This window comes from Saimiri boliviensis, chromosome 20 (assembly GCF_048565385.1).
Source record: "Saimiri boliviensis isolate mSaiBol1 chromosome 20, mSaiBol1.pri, whole genome shotgun sequence".
Taxonomy (NCBI): domain Eukaryota; kingdom Metazoa; phylum Chordata; class Mammalia; order Primates; family Cebidae; genus Saimiri; species Saimiri boliviensis.
Genome location: NC_133468.1, coordinates 7370958 through 7396884, shown reverse-complemented (window position 1 = coordinate 7396884; position 25927 = coordinate 7370958). Strand labels below are relative to the sequence as shown.

Genomic DNA, 25927 nt, shown 5'->3' with positions numbered 1-25927 from the left:
TAAAGGGGCAGGAAAGATAATGAACAAACGAGGAAAACATGAAATCAATACCAGGAGAAAAAAGTACGGCTGCCATTAAGTGAAGTAAACAAGCTGGTAATTATTTGGACAGTGGGTAATTAAAGCGGGGTGAGGGCTCATTACTGTCTCATCAGGGATGTGTTGGGAGCGGCCAGACACCCTATTCCCAGATGGAAGGTCACAGCGGGGCCCAGGTTCCTTCCCCCCCAAATTTGGAGCAGAAAGGCGGGGGTCTCGGGATTTCCTCTCTGGAGTCCCCCACCTGGACCTGCCTGTGCTTCTGGCTGTAGGAGGCTTCGGCTGGCTCCAGGGGCAGGAACTGAGGCCCAGACTATGGGCACACAAGGCAGGCAGCTGCAGCCTGGGTCCCGCCCTTCTCAGGATTGCAGCTGCTGCCCGCCTAGCCTCTGGAAGGGATAGTGCCCTCGGGCCTCAGCTGAGAGGACACCTGGTGCCAACAGGTATATCCTGGCCACCCGAATTGATGGACAGCTGACCGCCCTGCCTCTGCCCAGGCCCAGAGGCCTTCCTTCGGGGACTGTGATGAGGAAGGTTCCCAGGAATGACGGGGTGCTGGCGAGGGCAGGAAGATCGGAACAGAGACTGGGAGGGCAGAGCAGGGACAGGACTGGAGTGTCGGGGCAGGGGGGTTCCCCTTGCCCTGCTGTGACCCTGACTGGTAAAGTCGGAAGAGGCCTTGGGCACTGTCCAGTCTAGCTTTGCCCTGCTGCCTTGTTTGGCCCACAGAGTGTTTAAATTAGTTGTCAACATTTTAAACCTGGGAGGCTTCATATAAAAATGGATTTCCAGCTTCCCTTGAAAGAAAAAAAAAAAATCGGTGCAGGCCGGGCACCTGTAATCTCAGCACTTCAGGATGCCAAGGCAGGTTGGGCACCTGAGGTCAGAAGTTCCAGACCAGCCTGGGCAACATGGTGAAACCCCATCTCTGCTAAAAATATAAAAAATAGCCGGGCATAGTGGCATGTACCTGTAATCCCAGCTACTTGGGAGGCTGAGGCCGGAGAATCACTTGAACCTGGGAGGCGGAGGTTGCAGTGAGCCGAGATCGCACGATTGCTCTCCAGCCTGGGCAACAAGTGAAAATGTGTCTCAGAAAATAAAAAATAAAGAAACGGTACACCTCTCGTCTGGCCTGCCGCCTTGGATGGTCACCGTCACTGTCCACTTCTCCCGGCCCCACCCAGCCCCTGAAGGCACTGAGCTTGCCACTCTCACTCAGTCCCGCATCTCCTGAGCAAGTGCATGCCCTGGCCCAGTTGCCATCAGGGACAAGATGACACCCTACTGCCCGTTCTCAGAGCTTGTGGCAAGTGGGGGAGACATTTCAACTCCGCCGCCATCACTAGACCCCGTCTTGCCAGCCCTTGAGCTAGACACTGCTGAGAAGAGTTGGCTCCAACCTGCTGCGTGCGCTGGAGGCGCACAGGCTGATGGCGAAGGCCGGTGCCGGCACAGCCAGCCCTGCGTCAGCAGGATCATGGGGGGCTGAAGAGCGAGCCATGCAGTCCCACGTCTACACCGGCCCAGAGGAGGCGACATCTTTAATTTGGAATGAACAGGGCTGAGTGCTTTGGTAGCAGGCAGGGCGCCTTGCAGATTTAGGAGGAAATCAGGGTGTGAACCCTAATTTCAGTACGTGCACCTGACTAAGCTGGCTGCAGGGCATGGATTGGTGACCAGGGATGGGACTGCTGTCTCGGTTGCGTGGGGGCGTCGGGAGAGCCACCTTTCCCTGCAGCCACTGTGAACTACTGCAGGGGTTTGAAGTGTGGGATCGGATTCTCTTTCTAGAAATAGTGAAGTTGAGGATGGCACTGAGCCAAGGGAAGGCACACTTCGAGTGGTGGGGCCGGGGGTGGGGGCTGGATGAGTTAGGTGGCCATGAGGCAGGAGAGGAGGGAGGCTCCCTGGGAGGCAGGGGAAGTGCTGACTGCCACAGGCAGAGGAAGAGTCAGGATGGAGCAGGCAGCGAGGGCAGGCAGGGAGCCTAGCGCGGGAGCCCGGGACAGGAGCTGGTGGGGGCCACAGAAGCGGGGCCTCAGGAGAGCCAAGCCTGAAGGACCATTTACAACTCCAGGGAGTGGCTGCACGTACGGGCCTCTGCCATTGCCAGGGGCTGGCAGGACCCATGAGTGGGAGCTGGGTCTGTCCCTGGGTGACTAGGTTTTCCTGTGGGCCCTGGTATGAGGTCCAGGCAGGCTCATCTGCTGAGAATGGGAATCGAAGACTGGCTGGTGGCCTGTGGCCGCAGTCACCGTCCTGGTGTGGGCAGTGGTGTATGTGTCCACGAATGCTAACACACCGGGCCACAGCTGGCGTGATTCTGGAGGCTGTGCACCCAGGACTTCCCGGCAGGGTTGAGGTCCCTGGGCCTCCCATGGGGGCATATGGACGTGGGTCCCTCTTGGGCTGCGTTGGCCAGTGCCAGCACACGTTGCCAGATGAATGCTCCTGATTGAGAGGACAGGACACTGTAGCCAGCCTGCTGGGCAGGAATCCATCGCTCTCGACTTACTGTGCCTCTCTGTGCCTCAGTTTGCTCATTGGTAGTTCAAACTACTTCCTTGACTCTTAGAATTGTTATGAGGATTCAATGAGAAAATCCTGTCAAATCCACTATGCTTGTCATTGCCGTGACTGTGCGAGTTCTATGACGCTGAGGTTGTGGGCAGTGTCTCCCACCAGCCAAGGGCAGGCGAGCATGTGACCTCCCGAGTGCCCCTGGGCTCTGGTCCCCACCTTGCACAACCCGAACTGCTGCCACTCCTGGACCACCCTGGCCCCAGCTCTGGCTGGGCGCACATTAAACCAGTGAGATATGAAATGCTGCCATATCTGGGACAGGGTCTTTAATTAAATTAATTGCCGGCAACATTGTAAAAATGCTGATGGGGTCATAAACGGTGTAGGCAACGCTGTTCATCATGCCCGTGCCGGGGCCACACCTGTGCTGGGGGCGGGCTGCAGCCTCTGAAGGAGCTCTGTGCACCCCGCTCAGGTGGGCCCAGGAGACGGAGGGGCGCATGGAGGCGGAAGGCAGCGGGGAACGTGCTCTCGGGAGGGGCTGCACAGTGGCACCCCTAGTTGGGCAGCTCCTGACTTTCTACTTGGCCTGTCTTGAGGGGTTTGTCCTAAGTCAGCCTGCCTGTGTGCCTGGGGAAGGACCGGAATGGAATGCGGAAGGTGGCTCCAGAGCTGGCGGAGGGCATCCTCCAGCCTCCTGGCCACTTAGAGTCACCTCCGTCCGTGGGCAGTCTGGCAGTCTGACCCGGCTCTGCCATAGCTGCTGTGGGTCCTTGAGCAAGTCCTTCCCTTCTCTGCGCCCATTTCCTTGTTAGGAAGACAGGAGGACCCTGCCTGCCTCTGTCACATTCCCAGCGCTCTGCCAGCCACCCTCCCTTGGCCTCTGGCCTTTTGGGAAGCTGTGCCAGGAATTCCTAATGTCGCTCTCAGCCGGGGTTGCCACAGGCCTTGGCAGGGCTCAGAGCCTGCCTGCAGCCCCTACAGCTTGTGAGGCAGCTGGGCCGACCACCCGCCTCTGCCAGGTGAGAGGTCGGGGAGGCTCACACACACTTGCACACAACACACTCAGAAACATCACACAGACGCTCACACACACACCACACAGAAACACACACACACCACACACACAGAAACATCACACAGACACACACACACCACAAAGAAACACACACACCACACACACAGAAACATCACACAGACGCTCACACACACACCACAAACACCACCTACCACACACAGACATACACCACAAACACCACATACCACACACAGATACACACACCACACAGAAACACACACACCGCACACAGAAACACACACACACCACACACAGAAACACCACATGCCACACACAGAAATACACCACACAGAAACACCACATACCACACACAGATAGGCACACCACACAGAAATACACACACCCCACACACAGAAACACATACACACCACACACAGAAATACACACACCGCACACATAGAAACACACACACACCACACACAGAAACACACCACACACAGAAACACACACACACCACACACAGAAATACACACACCGCACACACAGAAGCACACACACACCACACACAGAAACACACCACACACAGAAGCACACACACAGAAACACACACCACAAACAGAAACACACACATACCACACACAGAAATACACACACCCCACACACAGAAGCACACACACACACACACACACACACCCCCCAAAGCACAGGCATGGCCACAGATCCCAAGGCAGGGAAACTCCTCCCTTTCCCAGTTTTCCCTGGGCCGTGTGACCACATAATTATCCTGGATTCCATTCTATTTAATTGCAGCTTATTAAATTCTAACCAGCCAATTATCAGCCACAATTACAGCTTAATTCGGGGACACAATAGCTATTTTATCGTTTGTTAATCAAATGCTTATTTAGACCTCAGCTTTATTAACTATTTCTCTGGCCTGAGGCGAGGCCCCTCAGCAGGAAGGGGCCCCTCAGTGGGGCCCCAGGAGCCCGTCCCCCATCACACACTCCCCCTGGGAGCTTCTGAGTCCCCTTTGCTGAGCCATGGCAACAGCGTCACACTAAGTGTCGGAAGGCCCAGGCCCATTGGCTCTGCGTTCAGGCCCTGTCTTGGTTCCGCTCCTGCCCAGTGCTCCGCCCTGCGCCTGGTGCTGCCACTGGTGGCAAGACAGATGAGGTCTCTGCTGCCGTGACACGCTTCAGGGGAAGAGTAACCAAGTACGCGGACAAGGTGACTTCAGATGGTGGCAGATGTGAGGAAGAGAACAGACTGGGAGAGGGGAAGGGAGGAGGGGCTCCTTCGCACTGGCCGGGTCCTCGGGGATGGCGATGCCGGAGCAGAGGCGGTAGGGGTTAGAGCAGCCGCTGTGGGAAGACTGGGGCAGTGTGGGCAGGCAGGGCAAGTGCAAAGGTCCTGCGGTAGAATCAGTGCAGAGGGTCGGAGAACAGATACAGGAGCCCTGCCCCACTCATGGCCCCGGCCATTTGGCTAAAGTCCTTGGTGGACTGTACAACCTTAGGCAAGGCCTCACGTTCCTCATCTGTACAACCAGAGGCAGGAAGAGGGAGCCAGCGCGGCGGCCGGAGTGCAGGACAGGCCTGGTCTGCAGTAGCTGCTGGGCAAGGGACAGCCATGCCCCCTGCTCAGCGCAGTCGTCTGAACTGGGAGGGCAGCTGCCCCTTCCCTGCCCCACTTTGTTCTGTGCGGCTCAGCCTGCCTGCATGTCCTGCTCGTGACGCCTGTGTCTGTCCTTGTGACCAGGCCCCTGGAGCCCACTGGGGAAGAGGGTGACTTTCCTCCGATCTCGGGGAGGTGGCTGCCGCTTCAGTGACACCTTCATGCGCACGTTACTATGGAAACCAGAGTGCCGAGCGTGCCTGTGTGTGAGCACAGGTCGGGGGAGCAGCCCTCCCTTCCGAGGAGCCCTGAGAGGGGCTGTCAGCCCCATCCGGTCACCTCCATGTCTGCACGCTTCTGGACAGGGGACACCGCCCTCTCCCCACCTTCGTGCATTCACCACACACTGGGCGCAGGCCAGGAGCCCGGGCTCGGACCTGTCCCTGCCCCCCAGGGAGTCCTGTGCTGTTGGAGGTGACTGCCCAGGAGACAGAGGATGGACTGGACGGAGGGACGAACCAAGGGGACCGGAAGGGGAAGAAGAGAAGCCGGTCCCGGGCTGGACTGCGTTCCCGACCCACCTCACCCACTATTTGCCCATTTCACAAATGAAGCCGAGGAGGCTGTAGAAATAGGCGGTTCGCACAAGGGGCAGTGGGGTCAAATAAGGCCTGGGAAGCAGCTGGCAGGCCATGCAGAGATTTTTTACTTTGACTAAGAATTCTGGGGCGTGCACCCCAGCTTGCTGCTGGCTGTGCGGCACCCCATTACCCCAGGCAGGTTCATACCTGCGTTTCCGCCAGGACCCTCATGGCTCTTACTGTGCCACCCAGATCTGTAGGCTCCGGTAGGGACTGGAACCCAGCTCATGGGACCTCCTACTCCCCATCTTGCGCTCCTCACCACAGGGGCCGTCTCTCTCTCTCTCTCTCTCTCTCTCTCTCTCTCTTTCCTCTCTAACAGCAAGTGTGGAATGTGTCTCTGTGTATCAGAGCCTCCTAGTGAAGCTCCCTCTTCACAGAATTGTGTATGTTTAAGAAATAATAATTCGTGCCACCATCTCAGGCCGCCAGTACGCAGGTGGCCAGCAGTGCACCACCCGTTCCCTTGCGTGTCTGCAAGCCCTGCAGAGCCACGTGGGCCTCCTGTGCCCCTGCTGCTGTGCCAGTGGCTCCCTGACCCCTCTGCTTCCCCAGGGTCCGGCACTAGCATTTGAAGAACTGGTTCCCTTCCCATTGAATTGGTGGAGTCATTGGTTGATTGGAAGGTGAGCGGATCTGGCTCCCGGCCAGATTCGAGTTTGTCCTCCACATGTAGCCCTTCATTCCTGGGCTCCCGTCCCGTTGCTGGGATTGATGTTCAACATTCGTTCCACAAAAACTCTCTGGCTGTGTGTCAGGCCCCGGCTAGGCTGTGGGGATGGGTGGTCCCTGCCCTCAAGGCCCTGACAGTTTATATGGGAAGACACATGCATAAATGGTGACAATATATTCAAGGCACTGGGGTGACTTCCGTCAGGGACTGTGGGAGCCCAACTGGGGTAAGGGCAGGCTTCCTGGAGGAGGGGGTATTTAAGCAGGCCTTGAAGGATGAGTAGTGCTTACCCAGGCAGAAGGCAAATGGGCGGTGGACCAATGAGACGGCAAGGTCCTAACGCCAGCTGGCTTCAGCCGATAAAGCGTGTATCGGCTCATGCTCCGGGGATCCAGAGCTAACTGCCTGCAGGCCCGCGGAGCCCCAGGCCTCTGATGCCTTGCACTGGTTGTCTCTACTCTTCAAGCTCTTGCTTCGGACCCACGAACAGCCTCCCTTTGCACTCAGCCCCACCAAGGCCTACCATGCCTGCAGGACTGGCCCTTCCCCACTGCGGCCCCTGGCAGCCCCAGGGCTCCGTGCCCACAGCTCCAGGCTCAGCACAGGGAGAGGGTCTCCCTTGCCAACAGCACAGCCAAGATGCTGGAATCCGGTCTGTTGGGATCAGGTGGCCTGCAGGTCCTTCTGGGAACCCTTGGTGGGTATGGGGGAGGGAGAGGGTGCCCACCTCTGGGGCCAGAGATGGGGTCAGCCCCTGGACCACATGGCCTGCGTGCTGGGAGGAGTTAAGGGAAAGGCATTCTTTAAAGAAACTCAGGCACAGTGGGAGGGAGGCAGCAGCTGGGACAGTGCGCAGAGGCGCTGAGAACTGCACGTGGTGAAGGGGTCCCCAGAGGCGAGACCAGCAGGGCCTCAAATGCCAGCCAGAGGCACAAGTGGCATGTCACCCTGTGGCACTCCCCATGCCCGGACATTTGTGCGCCTGTAAAGTGGGGACTCCAGGCCCCGCTGGACGTACTGGGGGCAAACCTCTATAGGGGGAGGCTGCCCAGGGGCTCCCCAAGGCGGGCTGGGTGCCGGCGCCAGGGCTCAGGGTTGCAATGCCAGGCTGCTGTGCCCCGGTCTCCTCCGCCCCATTTCACATACAGAGTAGCTCTCAGGGAAGTAGAGGAAGGGGCCTGCCACCCTGCCCCCTCGCTGTGTGGGCTGCGGGGCGGACGGCACCCACCACCAGGTTGCTGGGAGGATGGAAGAAGTAGCAGTGGCCACCCTAGGGAAGCAGCACCCACCTCTCCCAGCTGTGAGCGCCGCCCCGCCCCGCCCCACCCTGCCCCCAGGGGCAGAGGCCTTGCTCAGTATATATGCGTTCATTAATAGCTTGATTAATCACACCTCGTATTTTCTGCTGCTTTTAAAAATAAAACATTCGAAAGCGCTTTCACACCCACCTTGGGCCTCAGAGTTCCAGGCGCGTCTTACCTCCCAGACTGCGGGTGAGGAAAGGGCTCAGCCTCCTAGAGCAGCGCATGCAAGGGGGGGGCTGGGGCAGCCTGGAGCGAGGGGCTTCTCCCTGCCCACCACTCCGCCTGTGGGCTGCTCTGCCCTCTCTCTGGGTCTCACCACAGACCAGGAGTGAAGGGCCCACACTGGGCAGATCTGAAATTCTAGGGGGGAAAACTGGTGGTCATTCAGTCACTCAACAAACACTCCATCAGCATCCTGACCAGATCTGGGCTCCTGCCCCAAGGGAGTTTATGGTCTAACAAGGGAGGCCACATACAAACTCACCTGGTCCTGAATGTGGATTCACCCAGATGGAGGCTCAGGGGACGGAGCGGGTATTTGGGTGAGTGACAAAGAGTGTGGATCCAGGAAGGCCTCTAGGAGGAGGCAACAACTTTGCTGACATTTCCCTGGTGGACCAGGTGGAGCAGATCCACCACAATCTAACCACTGGATGTCCACAGCAGCCTCCCCACCTCCCGTCTGCCCAGTGCCGCCGCTCCCCCCATTCTTCACGCAGGGACAGCTCACTGCACCCCTGCACACCACCCCCAAAGGCTCCCTGTGGCCCTTGCAATACTCCTGACTCGACCCTGAAGGGCCCTGGGGTCCGGCCCCTGCTTCCTCTCTGACCAATGAGTCTCGCCCTCACTCCCTCCGCCCAGGCCACACCGGCCTCCCTGCTGTCCTCAAGCCCAGGTGCCTCCCGCCTTAGGGCCTCCCCTGTCCCCTTTTCCAAGCACACGCTGCAGCCTGGCCTTGGCGTTCAGGGCGCTGCTCAGATGGCACCTGCCTGAGCTCTGCCCCCTCTAGAGCCCTCTCACCCGCCCCGTCCGAGTCTGCCCCGCCTACCTTCTTCATGACCTCCTCCATGTCTGCAGCACTTGGGTTCTCTTTGGCTCCGTTTCCCCAACTTGAAGGCAAGCTTCAAGAGAGGACGCCTGCGTTGCCTTGCCTGCCCTGGATCGAGGTTTCCGGAACAGTTCCTGGCACATGGCAGGCACTCAATAAGTATTTGTCGAATGAATGAATACGTTTCGGGTCATAGGAGAAGGTGGCATCTATCCCAGGCTCAGCTCAGTCCAAGGCTCCTTGCCCAGGGGTCTCCTGCCTCCCATTGCCACCGGCCGTGGTGCCTCATCTGCTTCCCTTCCTTTTTGTAGCTGCCACCCCTGTTGGCCCCCAGCCTCCCTACACACACACGCACACGCGCACACACACGCACACGCACACACACACGTGCGCACACACAGTCACATGCATGCCTCGCCCCTCTTCCCGAGAAGATGGAGGGTGTAGGTGTTTCCCAGGTTGCTGCTCCCACCCTTGCTAAGCAGGGGCACCAGCTCCCAGCTGACGTTGGCAGCCAGTGCCCTCCTGAGAGAGGCAGGGCCAGCCGGTGGGCCCTGGGGCTCACTGGAAATGGGGTTCCCACTTCAGGGCTTGAGCCATCCCCATCTGACCAAGTCCCATAGTTCCTGGTGACCAAGCACCCATCAGGAATCTGCTAGTCAGTGATGAGGTCTTCTAACTGAACTCCAAGCGGGCAGCCAGGCCAGGTCACATCCTGTGCCAGTGGGAAAGCTTTGCCATGGTGGAAGCGGCCTCTGGGAGGCTAGGGGTGATTCGGGTTCAGGACGTGGCAGGGCCTGTGAAGCTGGTGTCCCGTACCTGCCTGTTTCCCTGCAGGCCCATGAGCCACTGCAACAAGGCGCGTCTGCCCTGGCAGTTTTCTTGCACGCCCGTCCCTCGGCGGCCCTGGAGGCAGCAGTGATAGGCACCCCACCCGAGTTGCTAACACTCCCATTAAGCAGCCTTGTACTAAGGATGCACAGTCTGGGGGTGGGGACAAAGCCTGGGCCACATGCCTGCTTCTCCTGTGACAACAGCTCCAGTACCAGTGAGGATGGGCCCTGGAGAGGGTGAGCCAGCCTGTGTGGTTTCCTGGGAGAGCTGAGGTCGGGGAGCCCTCTTTTCAGAGGAGGTGACATTGGAGCTGAGCCCTGGAGAGAAGGAAGGAAAGCGCTGGCCAAGGAGGAAGGAAGGGAGTTTCAGACAGAGACCTGGAGGTGGGAAGCTCCTGCCTTGGAGGGATTTCTGGGTGTCTCTGCAGAGCTGGGCTCGAGTGCTGGTTGGGGCCAGAACGTGAGGCTCAGTGACATCAGCCAAAGGCACCTGGCCCCGTTCTGAAACACCCACGGGAGCCAGATGGGCAATGGAAATGGGAGAAACGGACCCAGGGTGAGGCAACAGGGAGTAGTGGAGACTGTGGCAAACTAGCCAGCTCTTGTGCCCTGTTGGAAGGATCCTAGGTCCTTTGGACTGAGCAAGCACTGCCCGGTGTTGTCTTTGATGGACAAGTACATCCGAAGGGAAAGAAAGCTCATGCTAGTAGGCCGGGATGTACAGCGGGGGAGGCCAGAGGCTCAGCTGTGCCTTTGTTCAGGTGAGAGGCCTGACTGGGACACCAATGGGGGACTGACAGAGCTCAGATACTGATGGCAAAGATAGAGGTCACACGTGGGCTCGGGGGCCAGAGGGAGGGAAAGCCAACCCTGACTGCCCAGGCAGCTTCCCGTAGCATCTGAATTTACCCCACACATGGCCTTAGAGTGTCCTTGCTAGAGGGCAGAGCTGCAGCCTGGAGGGTGCCCCCTGGATCCACTGGATAAGTGCCCCCACAGCCAGCGTGGCGTGGCGGACGCCCTGGAGAAGTGAGCTATGCCCCTTATTGGTCACAGTACATTTATTTTTCATTAGCAGTTAAACGCAGACATGAGGGATTGTGCCGGGTTCACAGGGCGGCTGACGCGAGCAGTGCTTGGCACGCTGATCGATGGGGACGCTGGAGGGCTGTGCATCCCCTCCCTGCCCCAACGTGCCCAGCCACGGACCCCTGCCCACCCAGCTCCACCACCAAGAGGCAGGCACAGGCCATCGCATCGTCGGCCTGTTAAGGGACATGGCACAGGTGGGCCTGGAGCCTGCCACTGGAGGGTCTTGGTGACACCTGCCCACCCCCCAACGCCTGCAAGGCCTTGCTCTGGCAATTAAGCATGACCTGTCCTTTGCACAGCCTGGGGTCCTCCCAAATGCCGTGGTTTGCCTGGGTGCGTGTCTAGGGCAGCCCTGGGGCCGGCAGCACCCACCCCACATCCCCACTCCACGGCTTACACTCCCCAGCCTCCCAAGACCACCTCCTTCCATTCATTCTCCAGACCGTGGGAGGCCTGTGTGGGACCCTGACTCAGCCCTGCTCTCCCTGACGCCACCCCGGTAAGGGCTGGCCGGTGGCTACCGCATGACCATGGCAAGCCCACGGGTGACTGGACACTTGACGAGCCCAGTGTCTGAGCTGGAGGCTCTGGGGTGAGGGATCCCCCTCGGGCCTCGGGTTCCCCATCTATAAGATGTCTAGATCCCACCCCCCGGAACTGTTTGCATTGCCCCAATTCCCGAGCCTACAACAGACCCCAGCAGAGGTGGTTTAGGGTGGGGTGGTTCTGGGTGATCTTAATTTTCGCCAAGTGTGAACTGTCAAGTGTGACTCTGCTTATGAATGAGGGATTGGCATCCACGATGGAGCTGTGGGAACATGCAGGGGTGGGCACCAGTGGGAGGGTACACAAGGGAGAAAGCCAAGCTGGGGAGAGAGGCCAGAGGCTGGCAGCGAGCAGGGAGGACCGGGGACCCCGCAGCAAACTGCCCAGCTGTGTCCCAAATGCCCTCTGCACCCATTTGCCCTGAGCTCACAAAGACACAGCTGTTGCGCCCCTCAGCTCAGCCAGCCTCCCTCTGTCATCCCTAAAGCAAGGCACCTGCCAGCTCCGTGCCTCAGTTTCCTATTGGCTCTCACCCCCAATGAGATTGCTGTGAGGATGGCCGAGCAAAGGGCTGCGGAACGGGCAGAACCTCGGGGCACCGACAGTAGCCAGGGTTCCCTGGGCCCTGTGCTGAGTGCCTCGCCCTGTTTCATTTTATCCGCATAACCTTAAGAACTGGGCGCCATGCCCCATTTTGACGAAACAGGTTCAGGGCAGGGCGGGCCTGCCTGAAGTCACAGAGGTCCCTCAGCCCCTCCGCCCAAGCCCCCCTCCAGGGCACCTGCAGGAGCCGGTGCATACACCTCCACCCCGTGAAACTGGGGTCCTGGTGGAGGGCAGACTCCCACCGTCAGGGGAGGCTCCCTGTGCCAGCAGGAGTGAAAGGGGCCAGGTGTATGCGCCCCTCAGCAGGTAGAGTCTGAAGCCTTGGGCGGGTTTTGGATCACCCGTGGGGAGGGTAGAGGAGCCCAGAGACCAACCATGTGAGGGGCCTGCAGACTCCTCCACAGGCAGATGCCATCTCCATTTCACAGAGGGCAAAGCCGCTGGCTCCCCAGAGTGACCACTTAGAGGGGCAGCATCGCTGGTCCGGGTTCCCTCTTTATGCCCAGGGACTGCTACTGTGAGTGCGCATTGATGGGGGATCCCCACAGCCCCAGGGAGGCCAGGCTGGCCGAGGGCCTGTTGGAAGGGCAGCTGGGGGTGTGGGAGCTGAGGGTGACCCCCGCCCCACCCTCTCAGGGGGCCTGCTGGTTGGGCAGGGGTGAGACTACTCCGGGGGTTTTACCTCTGCCAATGCCTCAGAGCCAATTACCTGTGTAATTAGCAACAAATGACTTGTGGGATAGTTGTGGTTTTCAGTTAAAATTAGAGGGAAACCCATATTCAGGTCTCCTTGAAGGAGCAGGAGGCGGCCCAGGTACCTCGGATTCCCAGACTCCCGGCTCTCACCCTGCCCGTGCCCACCCCGCACGTAATTTCTGAGCACATGTCAGGGATGGGACCAGCCAGGAAGCAAGGCCCCACCAGCCAGGGCTCCTCCCTCTCACCTGCCTGGCCAGGGACCTTCCCGTTTTCAGCCAGCCTTGCCCTGAACCTCCCGGGCAGAGGCCTGCCTGGCCAGATCCCCGGACTTCTAGGAAGGCAGTAACCAGCCTCAGCGGCTTCCAGGCCTCCTCAGTACTGGGACTCTGCCTGGGTCTCATTTCACCTCACCGTGGTCTTCAGAAGGGCATGAGCTGCCCTTGCCCCATTTTACAGAGAAGAACATGGAGGCCCGGGTAGGGGACGGTCAGTGGCCTGAGATTGCCCAGCTGGGACGTGGCAGAACCTGGACTCACTCTCCTCCCATCCCCCACAACCCACAGTGGTGTTGTTTGATGACCAGCTGCCTCTGCCCTGCCCAGCCTGCCCCGTGGCAGGGCCCAGCTCACCTTCCCCCTCTGCCCCGCCACAGGCGCCCAGCAGAGTGCCACCGTGGCCAACCCGGTGCCTGGCGCCAACCCGGACCTGCTTCCCCACTTCCTGGTGGAGCCCGAGGATGTGTACATCGTCAAGAACAAGCCGGTGCTACTGGTGTGCAAAGCCGTGCCCGCCACGCAGATCTTCTTCAAGTGCAACGGGGAGTGGGTGCGCCAGGTGGACCACGTGATCGAGCGCAGCACTGACGGGAGCAGCGGTGAGAGGCCGGGCACCGGGCAGGGCCAATCCAGGGGGAAGGGAGTCTTGGCCGGCCCAGAGGGGCCTGCAGCTGCCCCGGGACCACCTGAGACCCGGGAGGCTTTCCCCAGAGGCCACGCCCCTCAGCAGTCTGGGGAGACATAGGGTGAGAGAGTAGGTCCCTGATGATCAAGGAGCTCCTAGACCTCACGTTCAGTGATTGTTTTCTTTGTGTATCCGTTCATTCAATCATTCATGCATTCACTCACACCTTCCATGAGCACCTCCTGCCATGCTGGGGACACAGCCCGCCACCCTCAGAGCCCAAGACCCTACAGAGAGGCCGACAGTGGGTGACCTCTCAGCAGGAGGAGAAGCCCCTCAGGGGAGGCGATGTGTAAACCAAGAGAGGCATGAGAACTGGTTAGGGAGAGGAGAGGGGTTAGAGCGTCCCAGGCAGGGAACACAGCCCGGGGAAGCCTGGAGGCAGATGCCGGCGTGCCGGTGGGGTTGGCAGTGAGGGTGAGGGTGTGCAGGGAACCAAAGTGATGCTGCTGTCCTCTGGGATCTCAAGCTGCAGAGTGACATGGCCAGAGCGATATGTGACTCAGGGGCCAGGGTGGGGGCTAATAGGAGGGGCAGGCCCAGAGACACTGAGCGGAGGGAGCCAGCCTGACTCAGTTGGGGGTGCAGGGAGAGGGGTTTTAAGGGCAGCGAGCAGACCCAGTAAGTACCTCTTCCGTGAGACACCACATTCACCACCCCCAGCCCCGACCTTAAGTGGGCACTGGGGACACGGGCAGACGGCCCTTGTCTCGGTTCCACCATTCCCCTAGATAGGCCCAGCAGAGAGAGAGGCAGGAGCTGACAACAGCTTCTTCTCCTCCTCCCCTTCCCCCCTCTTCCCCCCCTCCTTCCCCTCCCCCTCTTCCTCCCCCTCCTGTTCCTCCCCCTCCTCCTCCCTCCCCTCCCCCCTCTCTCCGTCCTCCCTCTCCACCTCCCCTTCTTCTCCCCTCCCCCACTCTCCTACCTTTCCTCCCCCTCCTCCTCCTCCTCCTCCTCTTCCTCCTCCTCCTCCTCCTCCTCTTTCTCCTCCTCCTCCTCCTCCTCCTCCTCCTCCTCCTCCTCCTCCTCTTTCTCCTCCTCCTCCTCCCCCTCCTCCTCCTCCTCCGCCTCCTCCTCCACCTCCTCCCCCTCCTCCTCCTCCTCCTTCTCCTCCTCCTCCTCCGCCTCCTCCCCCTCCCCCTCCTCCTCCTCCTCCTCCTTCTCCTCCGCCTCCTCCCCCTCCTCCTCCTCCTCCTCCTCCTCCTTCTCCCCCTCCTCCTCCTCCGAGGCCTGTTTCAGTTTCCTCTCCCTTGGTGCTTGTGGAACACCCCATGCATAATGACACCCGGTGGGTAGTCCCGAGCCCCCTCCCGCCAAGGCCTCAGCCATCCTGAGACACACAGCACACACACCCTGCTGGAGTACAGCCTGAGTGGGACACACAGGCCACTACCATGAGGCTCAAGCCACAGTGCAGCCGGGACAGGCAGGTGTCACCCAGGACTCACACTGAGGCCAAAGGCAGGCCCGCGGACCTTGGGCCTAGAGAGGTGGCCCAGGAAGGATTCCCACAGGAGGAGGAACATCCAAGCTCAGGTCTCAAAACCGCCTGTAAAGAGCATCTCCCAGTGGAACGGAAGGTGCGCAGGCACAGAACAGCCTTGGGTAGCTCGGGTATGGTGGAGGGCAGGACCTGGGGCAGGCAGGGGTGGCCCAGAGACTGCGCTAAGGGGCCCCTGGAGGCTGAGACACCAGAGCGGCTGCCGTGGGACCTGCACTGTGGGAAGTCTGGGCACAGGGAGACCGGAGGAGGGTGAGGCCCCGCCAGGGAGAACAGTTTAGAAGCTCTGGCAGTGATCTGATGTGAGCTGAAGAGCCCTGGATTTAGGCAGCTCCATTTAGCCCCAGAACCGGCTTGTCGTTTGACAGTTTCAGCTGAGGCCTTGGCTCTCACTCGTCCAGAGCCCCGCTGCGGCTCCAGCCAGGGCTGTGGGTCTGCAGCAGTCACACCCCACCCTCCCTGTGAGGGTCGGCAGGGGCTGCCTCTTCCCCTAAGAGTCATCCCGGTGCCCTGGCCTGACTGCAGCTTTTCACCTTCGATCCTCAAGTGTTCGCTGCGCACCTGCTGTGTGCCAGGCCTTGGGCTAGGGACTAGGAGCTCCACTGTCAGGGCAGGTGACCCAGCTCTGCCTCCTACCCTCAGAAGGGAGCTGGAGAGGGTTGCCGGCCAGTGTAGCCCAACAGAACTCTGGACACCAGCACCTCCCAGGACCAGAGCCTCTCCCTGGCCAGCAGTAGGGCCCACCTTGTCTTGGTGGGAGAGTCTGCAGGAGAACCACGGGCAAGTCCCTCCCCTCCCTGGGCTCAGTTTCCTCATCTGTAAAATGGGGATGAGGAAACCCCGCCCCCCACCCCTTGCAGATTGGTTGGGGGAAGCCATGAGATCTCACATGCCCAGTCAGGACCCAGCACGGGGCCTTTCCTTTCTCCCCACCCCACACGGGGCCCAGCGTCCCTTTCAACATAAGTTCTCCCACTGCTGTGGCAGGTCCCCCAGGGGAGGCACAGCCAGAGAGCTATTCTGATGCAGCCTGGGGACTCCAGTCCAGTGCCTGCTGCTGCTCCCAGCACCCCCTTCTGCGCTCCCCGGCACATCCCTCTGTCCGAAACGCCCCTGCCATCATGAGGGCTCGGGTCCTTGGTTTGGCAGGAACCTAGGCCCTTGCCTGAATGAGCAGTCATAGGCCCGGGCCAGCACCCACACCAGAAGCCCCCAACCCACACTCCCTAGCAGGCTCCTGTGGCCCTGTTCTGTTCCTGCCGGGCAGAGAAGCAGAGCCTGGACATGTCCCACCCATAACCACCAGGGTCCTCTTCTGCCCTGAGTGCCCAGCCTTAGGCACCCCACGGCCGGAACATCTGAATGTTCATTTATCTCATCGATTTCTCAGCCCAAAGCTGTGGTCAGACAAGTATGGCAGGGGTCGGAGGTCCACCCAGATCTGCAGCCCACTCATTCGTGTATGGGGCTGGGGGTGGCCGGAAAGACACCCAGGAGAGCACGAACTTCCCTCTCATTTGCTCTCATTCCTCGTCCAGAAGGCCAGGGGCCAGGGATCAAGGCTGGAAGTGCTGACATTAGAAAATCCTGTAATTTGCAAAACCAAGCATAGGAGTCCGGTCTGGGAGTATAATTTATTTTGTGTTAAGCAAACTGATTGGTTATTAGATTGCTTAGAAGCAGATTACTGAGAAGATGAGAAGTGACGTGCCAGCTTGGCCTCAGAGCCCCAGCCAGAAACCCTGGGCAACCCAGGTTCACATCCACCCCCGCCCAGGCCCACTGGCCCGGGGTCCCTCCCCGAGGCTGGCACCTGCTCACACTTGCCGGGCAGGTGCAGACACAGCTGTACCCAGACACTGCTCCCAGGAAACACGCTGTCTGGTGAGACGCAGGAGGGGAGCGCACAGGCACGGGTCAAAGATGGGTAGGGCCGGTCTGCAGCCCTGCCTCAGGCACTGCCCTCCGGGAGCTTGTGAGGCTGAAGGACACCCCTCACCAAGGCACTGCCTGGAGCTGGCACATCGAGGACAACTTGGCCCTCACTCTTGCAAGCAAGAGGGAGGAGAGGAGGTGGCAGCATAGAAGGTGGGGGAAGACAGCAGAGGCAAGGCAGGGCTTCGGGGTAGTACTGTTCTCCCCAGCTGAGCCGCCTGGGCACCGGCAGGCTTCTGCAGGAGGGTCAGCCTCCCTGCAGCACCACAGGGGTTGGAGGAACCATTAACAGACCTGTCCACCCAGGGGAGAAAAAGGACCCAGTTCAGAATGTTCTGGAGGTCTCCCATCCCTAACCCCTGAGGCAGAGAGGAGGAAGGGGGTGGAGGACTCATCCCTGAATCTCCTTATCAGATGCCCTAAGTCATCTTGAAAGACAGCTGCTGCCCAAGGCCCCTCTCCTATACGAGGACCCTGTGGGCCACACCCTGGTTCTCAGCCTGCCCACCCCACCCGCTGAGAGTGTCTTAGAGAACAGGGCAGGCGGTGCCCAGAACAGAGGGAGGCGGTTCAGCTACCGTCATCGCACCAGAGGTGACAGCCTGGCCATCTCCTGTGCGAGCTGGTGGGGACAGGAACAAGTGATAGAAAAATCTGGACACCCAGTGTGAGAACCCAGAGCCTTATGAGAAGGGGTCTGGGAAGCGGTCAGGGAAAGACATGTTAGAGAAATTAAGAGGGAACCAGCCTCCCAGCCGCCAGCTCAGCTGGGCGGCCGCTCTTCCCGCAATGCAGCCCTAATTGAATTTCGCTGTTAACAATGGAAACACATTGGCTGCCGGCCTCTCTCTCCCTTTCTGATAAGCCAATGACCCGAGGGAAATTGGAGTCAGGAGGAGGAGAAATTGGAAAGAAACCGTTTTTTCTCACTGCTGGGGACGCTGCTTTTGGCTGCAGACAGGGCAGGAGGAGGGTTGCTGCCCCCTATCCTGAATTGTCAGAGGGTCCCCACCTGCCTTAGGTCCAGCTATGGCAGAAGGCGGGCGGGGTGGGGGCGCTGAGTCCAACCTGGAGAGGAGTCCCCCAGCGCACCCTAGTTAGGCAGAGCGGGTTCTGGACCCCCAGCCCCGCTCTGCTGGCTGCCCTCTCACCCTCTTCCCAAGTTTCTCCCTAGCCAATAGGCACCCCAGCTCACCCTTCAGATGAGCCCCATGTCCCCGTGCCAAGTCACTTCCCTCTGTGCCTCTGTCCAAGGGAGCGGATGGAGACAACATCCCCATCCCGGCATGTGGGGAAACCCTAAGTCCCAGGCTCCAGCATCAACCTATATCATCACTGTAATTATATTGTTAATGACTGTTATTACAGTATCACACGTCAGGATCTGTCTGCTAGCCCTTGAGTGAGTGGGCCAGATCCTTCCTCACCTCTTACCCACAGAAGCGCAGAGCTCAGCCTGTCTGCCCCAGCCCTTCTGCCTAGAGTCTTTGGAGGCCAGACCCTCTGGCCCAAAGCTCCCCTTTGGGGACATTTCTGTAAGTGACTCCAGGGAGTCAGGCCTCAGGTAACGAAGCATAATGAATGGGAGGTCTACCCAGCTTGCTCCTGGCCTTCAGGAGAGAGAAATCAAGTGGCCCTCGGGCCCCCCGGAGTTTCCTCCAGGCTGGGGGTTGCCTTCAAAGTCCACTCCCTTGCTGGGCAGCAAGAGTGACCGAAGGTGGCACAGGGACCCACATGTGGAGGCTTGGGGTGGCCCTGGGGTGCCGACTACCTGCCCTCCCGCCCCCAGGGCTGCCCACCATGGAGGTCCGAATTAACGTCTCGAGGCAGCAGGTGGAGAAGGTGTTCGGTCTGGAGGAATACTGGTGCCAGTGCGTGGCGTGGAGCTCCTCAGGCACCACCAAGAGTCAGAAGGCCTACATCCGCATAGCCTGTGAGCCTAGGGCTGGGCCCTGGGGGAGGGCGCATGGCTGGAGGGGGTCACCAGGAGAGGGGACAGCAGGCTTTCTGGAGAGAGGTCCTGTCAGAAAACCTCACGGCCCTGCCTGGATGGGTGGAGAAAGTGCCTGTGGACACGGCCCAGTCACCCCATGTTCCCCGGGCACCTGGCACTTCCTCTGCAATGCACCATGGCCCCTGCAGGACAAGGGACACAGCCAGCCAGGCTGAGCCTGTGTGAGGCCCTCGGGCAGGAGGACATTCTCAATTCCTCTTCCAGATTTGCGCAAGAACTTCGAGCAGGAGCCGCTGGCCAAGGAGGTGTCCCTGGAGCAGGGCATTGTGCTGCCCTGCCGCCCACCGGAGGGTATCCCTCCAGCCGAGGTGAGGGGTCTTCCAGTGCCCACTTCTAGACTGTGGGTCCTGCCTGGTCACTCTGGCAGGGGCCACTCTGGGCAGGGCCAGCATAGGCTGGAAGTACATGGCAGGGCTCCCTCCCCCAGGTGGAGTGGCTCCGGAATGAGGACCTGGTGGACCCATCCTTGGACCCCAATGTGTACATCACACGGGAGCACAGCCTGGTTGTGCGACAGGCCCGCCTTGCTGACACGGCCAACTACACCTGCGTGGCCAAGAACATCGTGGCACGTCGCCGAAGCGCCTCCGCTGCTGTCATCGTCTACGGTGGGCCCCGGGGCTCCCCGGTCACAGGGAGAGGCACGGAGGTGCCCCTGGAAAGTGATGTGTGGCTGGTGGGATGAAGAGAGGCCAGGAGGCCAAGGCCAGGCAGACCAGATCGCAGCCTGACCAGGAAGGCTAAGCAAAGGGCTCGCTGTGGCTGCTAGGGAGCCCAGGGGCATGTCTGGGCAAAGGAGTGGGACCGGTTGGAGGTCCTCTGTGGGCAACGGGCATTGTGCAGAAGGAGATGAGGGACAGGATGGGAATCTAGGAAAGGTGGCAGGCCATCCCTGCTCCTGAGTCTCCAGGGTGGGAATCAGAAGCCGCGCAGTCCGGGCACCCCCAGGAGCAGGCAGAGGGAGGGCTCAGGAGTCACCCCGGGAGAGGCTGGGGTCTGGGCTGCAGGAGCCACGGTTCCGCCTGGCTACCCCGAGTGCCCACTGGGAGAAGGGAAGACTGAAGCGAGGGCTGCAGGGCCCAGGGACCAGCAGCACGCACATGGGCTCCCCCAGGCCTTCTCTCTCAGCTCAGCCACAGCCCACCCATGTCCAGCTCACAGCCCCTCTGTCCTCACACCCTGTCCCCTGGGCCAGTGAATCTGAGGATGCCCCCGCTCCCTGACCCCAGTCCTTCTCTGTCCGGCCAGTGAACGGTGGGTGGTCGACGTGGACCGAGTGGTCCGTCTGCAGTGCCAGCTGTGGGCGCGGCTGGCAGAAACGGAGCCGGAGCTGCACCAACCCGGCGCCTCTCAACGGGGGCGCTTTCTGTGAGGGGCAGAATGTCCAGAAAACAGCCTGCGCCACCCTGTGCCCAGGTACCAGCGGCCGCTGCCTCCCGCATCGTTCCTCACCACGCCATCTCCGTGCCCCGGCTCCATCGCGCCCACCAGCCTGCCCCCCCATGGCTCCATCCCACCCGCCCGCCATGCAGGGCCAGGCTCAGTCTGAGGCGGGGATCGGGGTGCAGTGTCTGGTTGGAGTCAGGGCTCGATCGGTGTCCAGGCTCAGGGCTCAACATAGGATGTAAGTCACAGGGTGTGAGGTACAGTTTGAGGACAGGGTAGGGCTCCGCCTGGGGCTGCAGAGTCCACCTGTGCCTGGGTTCAGAAGGCTCAGTGTATGATGAGAGCCCTCGCTGCCCCAGGACCAGGACAGCCTCCCTGGTGTGGAGAGAGCCAAGCAGCCCCTGGCGTCATCTGCGCCTCCCTGTCATTAGCATGCGTCATCAAGGCCAACTGGACACTAGGGGGCGTGCATCACGGGCCTGGCCCTGGCTTTGCACCCATATCCAGGCTGCCTTGCCCTGCCTGGTCTGGATGCCCAGAAGGGCCACACTGGCAGACTGCCTGGGTGGGCTCCCAGGCTGACCACGCCATCTCCTCTCTGCCTGTCTGTCTCTCGTCTAGTGGATGGCAGCTGGAGCCCGTGGAGCAAGTGGTCGGCCTGTGGGCTGGACTGCACCCACTGGCGGAGCCGAGAGTGCTCTGACCCAGCGCCCCGCAACGGAGGCGAGGAGTGCCAGGGCGCTGACCTGGACAGCCGCAACTGTACCAGCGACCTCTGCGTACACAGTGAGTCCCCTCTGCCCTGGGGTCCTCTTCTGTTTGTTTCTGGGGAGGTCGGGGATGAGGGAGCCTTTCTGCCAAAGGCTGCAGCCTCTCCAGGCTCAGGACCCTCTGGGATCCCCCGCATCCCTAGTATACCTGTACACGGGCCCAGGCACGCCCCACACCTCGAATGCCTCCTGAGACATGCACAGAGTTGAACCTTGACTCCTGCACACCCTTCCACACACACTCACCCAAACACCACAGCTTCTCATCTGCCTTGTCCCCCAAGTGCACACACAGGTCCTGTGGGGACGCCAGGCTTGTGAGGGCTGTTAATTACAAGGCCATAACTAACAATTAAGGATCTCTGTTGGATTTTTTTCCTCTAGAACATACCCTCCCCCATTCTTTCAATTAAAAACCTAATTATCTGTGTCAATTCCTTTCTGATGGACATTTCTTCCATTTATGCAAAACGCTTCTAAAATCAATATAGCTCCCTCCAGGCCGTCAATCATCCCCTCCCCAGACCTGCCCCAGGCCATGGGGAGGCAGACAGAGAGAAGGGTCCCCAAGCCCTGCTCCTGGTCTAGGCACTGACCTGGAACCATGCAGGAGGCAGGCCCCCTGCTCTGAGGAGCCCAGGAGTTCACCCCCAGCCCAAGCTACCCTTGTCGCAGAAGAGCAGGCAGCAGGTTCAGCCTAGCCGCCAGGCACCAGATCACCGGCCCTGGGAAAGTAGCCCTTCCCCTCCTCCATCCTCCGGGCAGCAGATTCAGCTGGGATCTCAAGCCCCTGAGGGATGTGATTTGCTCAGAGTCCCATAGCCCAGTCATGGCAAACACAGAGCTGGGATGCGCACGCAGAGACTCCGTGCTCCCTGTCTCAGGCATCCTCTGCCTAGCTAGTGCAGATGCCTCAGGGCGAAGACCTCATCCTCCTGGGGTGCAGACTGCTGACCTCTCCTCCCCAGCCTCCTACACCCCTGCCCCCACCAAGGCCGCGCTGTCTCCCGCAGCTGCTTCTGGCCCTGAGGATGTGGCCCTCTATGTGGGCCTCATCGCCGTGGCCGTCTGCCTCGTCCTGCTGCTGCTCGTCCTCATCCTCGTGTATTGCCGGAAGAAGGAGGGGCTGGACTCGGACGTGGCTGACTCGTCCATTCTCACCTCAGGCTTCCAGCCCGTCAGTATCAAGCCCAGCAAAGCAGGTGAGAAGTCCCCTGCCCCCAGCACTCCTGTCCCAGCTCCCACGCCGAGGGCTCCTGTGACAGGGATGCCCTCGGGACCACTGCCTGAGTCTGTCTTTATCCTGCAGACAACCCCCATCTGCTCACCATCCAGCCGGACCTCAGCACCACCACCACCACCTACCAGGGCAGTCTGTGTCCCCGGCAGGATGGTCCCAGCCCCAAGTTCCAGCTCACCAATGGGCACCTGCTTAGCCCCCTGGGTGGCGGCCGCCACACACTGCACCACAGCTCTCCCACCTCTGAGGCGGAGGAGTTCGTCTCCCGCCTCTCCACCCAGACCTACTTCCGCTCCCTACCCCGAGGCACCAGCAACATGACCTATGGGACCTTCAACTTCCTCGGGGGCCGGCTGATGATCCCTAATACAGGTAGGAAGCACCCCAGGGTTCCCCAAGAGTTCCGCTTCCCTCCTGGAGGAGGACAGGACAGCTAGATGTTCCTCCTGTGCCCTTCAGGGTCCTGCGACCGATCAGCAACGAAAGCGGGTGGAGTTTTGGGGAGAAGCCAGTCTTGGCTGGCACCGAGGCCAAGGCCAGAGCTGTCTTCCTCCTGTTGCCTGTGGCCACAAGAGACTGTCCATTCACTTACACAGCCAGCCAGCCTACTTGAGCCGGTCTCCATGGGGGCCTGGGGCCCAAAGGCGGGGCAAGCCCCGGCCCCGAGGAACTTGCAGCTGAGCAGGGAGACAGCCAAGGGGAACAGATCAGCACCAGGCCTGGGCAGAGGGCATCTTGGAGTCCCCACTGCATCCTGGCTTCCCCGCACCCCCGAACAGAAACTTCCCTGACGAACCCTTTCCATGGCTGCCTTGCGGGCAGAGGCTGCAGCCTCTGGTACGGCTGGCCACTCCCACCTGAAACTCTCAAGTCCCTCGGCTTAGATGACCCCATGTGCTCCTGGTCCGCTTGTCCCGCTCCAGCTGCCTGTTCTCTAAATGTAGGTGTCCCTGAGCTCCCTCCCGGCGCCCTTCTCCCCGAGCGGCCTCGCCCACTCCATGGCTTTAATCGCCGCGTCTGTGCAGATAACTCCCACTCCTCCATCCCCAGCCCGCGGTTCTCCCGGGCGACAGAACTGTACAGCCAGCTGCCTCCTGGGCAGCTCCATCTGGATGTCTCACAGCACCTCAGACTCCTGGTGCCTAAAACAGAACCCGTCTCCCACCCTCCCCCAGAGCCTCTCCGCTCCTGGCTTTCCCCAGTTCACAGATCTTCTAGTTGGCTCAAGCCAGAAACTTGGGGTGACCTTGACCCCTGCTCTTCCTCCGCCACCCCCCCCCCGCCAGCTTCAGTCCCCCATCAGTCCCTCCTCAATAGCTCCTGCCTCCTCCTGCTCTCGTCCTCCCGTGCTGCCTCTCCTGACACAGGCCACCGAACCCCTTACCTGCTTCCTCGCTCTAAAGCTTCACCAAATGAAGCCAGAGTTGATCATGACCCTCTCGTGCTCGAACCTCGTCTAGGCTCCCCTCTGCCCCCTGCAAAGCCCCCATGACACGGCAGAGAAGTCCTGTCCCCTGCAGGCCGGCTGCTTCGGCCTCTTCCCTCACGCACACCCTTCCACACACTCCAGCCTCCATGGACTTTCAGCCTCCCGGACGCAGGGAGCTGCCCTTCGCCTGCACTCACCCCCTGCCCCTCCCACCAGCTCAGCTGCGACTTCTCTTTTGGGTTCCCGGCCTGACAGCTCTTGCCGTCTGTGCCTCACGTCCACACAGATGATAACGAACCCCTCGTGGGGCGGTTAGGATGACAAGGTGAGACGGCATCTGTCAGCTCTTACAGAGACGCAGGCAAACAGTGCGGCCCCGAGCCCCCTGCCCTTTGCTCCCCAGCAGGGGGGCAGGCTGCCGCTCCCCCCTCATCCGGCACTGTGGTTGAATGGTCCTGCTCCCTGCTGGGCTGAGAGCTGCACGAGAGAGGGGTCTGTCGTTTTCCTTCACCGTCCTGAGTACCCAGCATTAGGACATGATGAATGAATATGCAAGTGTGTGTTCCTTCCCCATGGAGAGTGTTCCTGCGAAGAAGCCTGGGATTGTCACCAATACCACAGCCAGTACCGAGGGGCAGTTGGGGGCAGTGAAGGGAGCAGTGGCTGTGAATCTGCGATCTCCCGTGAAACTGATAGCCAGCCCAGTCCCACTCTGAGCTGCCCATGAGGGAGTGTGCATTTGCTTTTGGACTTGTTGGGGTAAAGTCATGGAATTCTTCTCCCTCCCCCCTGTCCTGAGCTGGAGGGGCTCCCTGCCTGGGGTAGTCCCTGCTCACCACCTCTGGAGTGACTCTCTGGCCCCTGTCTTTGGGAGATCCTGCCCCACCGCCTCCTGTTGAACCCCTCGCCTCTCGGCACACGCTGATACTGCTCCTCCAAGATGCTGAAGCAGAGGCGAGTCAGCTGGGAGGGCATGCAGCCCAGGAGATAGGCTGCTCAAGACCCACCCCACCTGCTGGGACCATGGCGTGGCAGAGTAGCAGGGGCAGTGGAGAGGGGGAGCTAGAGGAGGGCAGGAGGGCAGTGGGGGCTCAGGCAGTGGTTCCAGAACCACCAAGTATGTAGCACTGCCTGGGCTAGAGACGCAGTGGGAGCCAGAGGCAAAGAGCCTTAAATGCCAGGCCAGGGAGCTGGACTTTACCCCGGAGGTAGGGAAGGTTTTAAGCAAGGAATATCCTGGTCCCACCCGGTGCCTTTCAGGTGACAAGGGAGGTGGGTACAACATACCTCTGTCCCCGAGTTTTCTGTGCCTGAGCTAGTGAGCCATGCTATCCCCACCCGGGTTCCCTCCGTTGCTCCTGGGGTGCCCCTGACTCAGTTTCATGCCTGTGGGGGTGGCTGGTCAGCATGGCAGTCTTGAGACCCCTCTGTCCCCAGGCCAGGCTGGCACCAGTCAGTCCTCACAGGGAGGCTCCCGGAGGGGCAGTGTGGTGGGGTGTTGGGTACTTTGGCAGTGGGTGAGCCCTGGTCCTCTTCCTGCTGTTCCAGGAATAAGCCTCCTCATCCCCCCGGACGCCATACCCCGAGGAAAGATCTATGAAATCTACCTCACGCTGCACAAGCCGGAAGACGTGAGGTGTGGCCGTGGGCCCCGTGGCTGGGGGTGGGAGGGACCCGCCTGCTGCCTTCGGTCCCGGGAAAGGCCCCTGTCCACCCACTGGGGATTGTAGGGGCGAAGAGCTGTGCCTAAGCCCCATCTGGCTCTGCAGCCCAAGCCCCTGGCCGCTGGGATGGTCTGTCCTGCCCTCGGCCTGGTGTGGGTCACTAACACCTTTCCCTCCCCACCTGTATTTCCCCACTTGAGGTTGCCCCTAGCCGGCTGTCAGACCCTGCTGAGTCCCATCGTTAGCTGCGGACCCCCCGGCGTCCTGCTCACCCGGCCGGTCATCCTGGCTATGGACCACTGTGGGGAGCCCAGCCCCGACAGCTGGAGCCTGCGCCTCAAAAAGCAGTCGTGCGAGGGCAGCTGGGAGGTGAGCGGGGAACC

The 25927-nt window shown here is 60.5% G+C and overlaps 1 protein-coding gene across 3 annotated transcripts in view; it reads left to right on the top strand.

Moving 5' to 3' along the window:
- UNC5A (unc-5 netrin receptor A) overlaps positions 1–25927 on the top strand; it is a 65008-nt gene that overhangs the window by 35921 nt on the left and 3160 nt on the right. The window contains exons 2-11 of one of the 3 annotated variants that reach the window (XM_010346681.3): positions 13298–13519; positions 18831–18974; positions 19260–19363; positions 19483–19663; positions 20304–20471; positions 21063–21227; positions 22225–22413; positions 22521–22823; positions 25429–25516; positions 25745–25913. In XM_010346681.3, the coding sequence (XP_010344983.2) occupies positions 13298–13519; positions 18831–18974; positions 19260–19363; positions 19483–19663; positions 20304–20471; positions 21063–21227; positions 22225–22413; positions 22521–22823; positions 25429–25516; positions 25745–25913 (1733 nt within the window). Of the gene's footprint in view, positions 1–13297; positions 13520–18830; positions 18975–19259; positions 19364–19482; positions 19664–20303; positions 20472–21062; positions 21228–22179; positions 22414–22520; positions 22824–25428; positions 25517–25744; positions 25914–25927 lie in introns of all 3 variants that reach the window. The other 2 variants (XM_074390685.1, XM_039460461.2) reach the window with 2 other exon arrangements.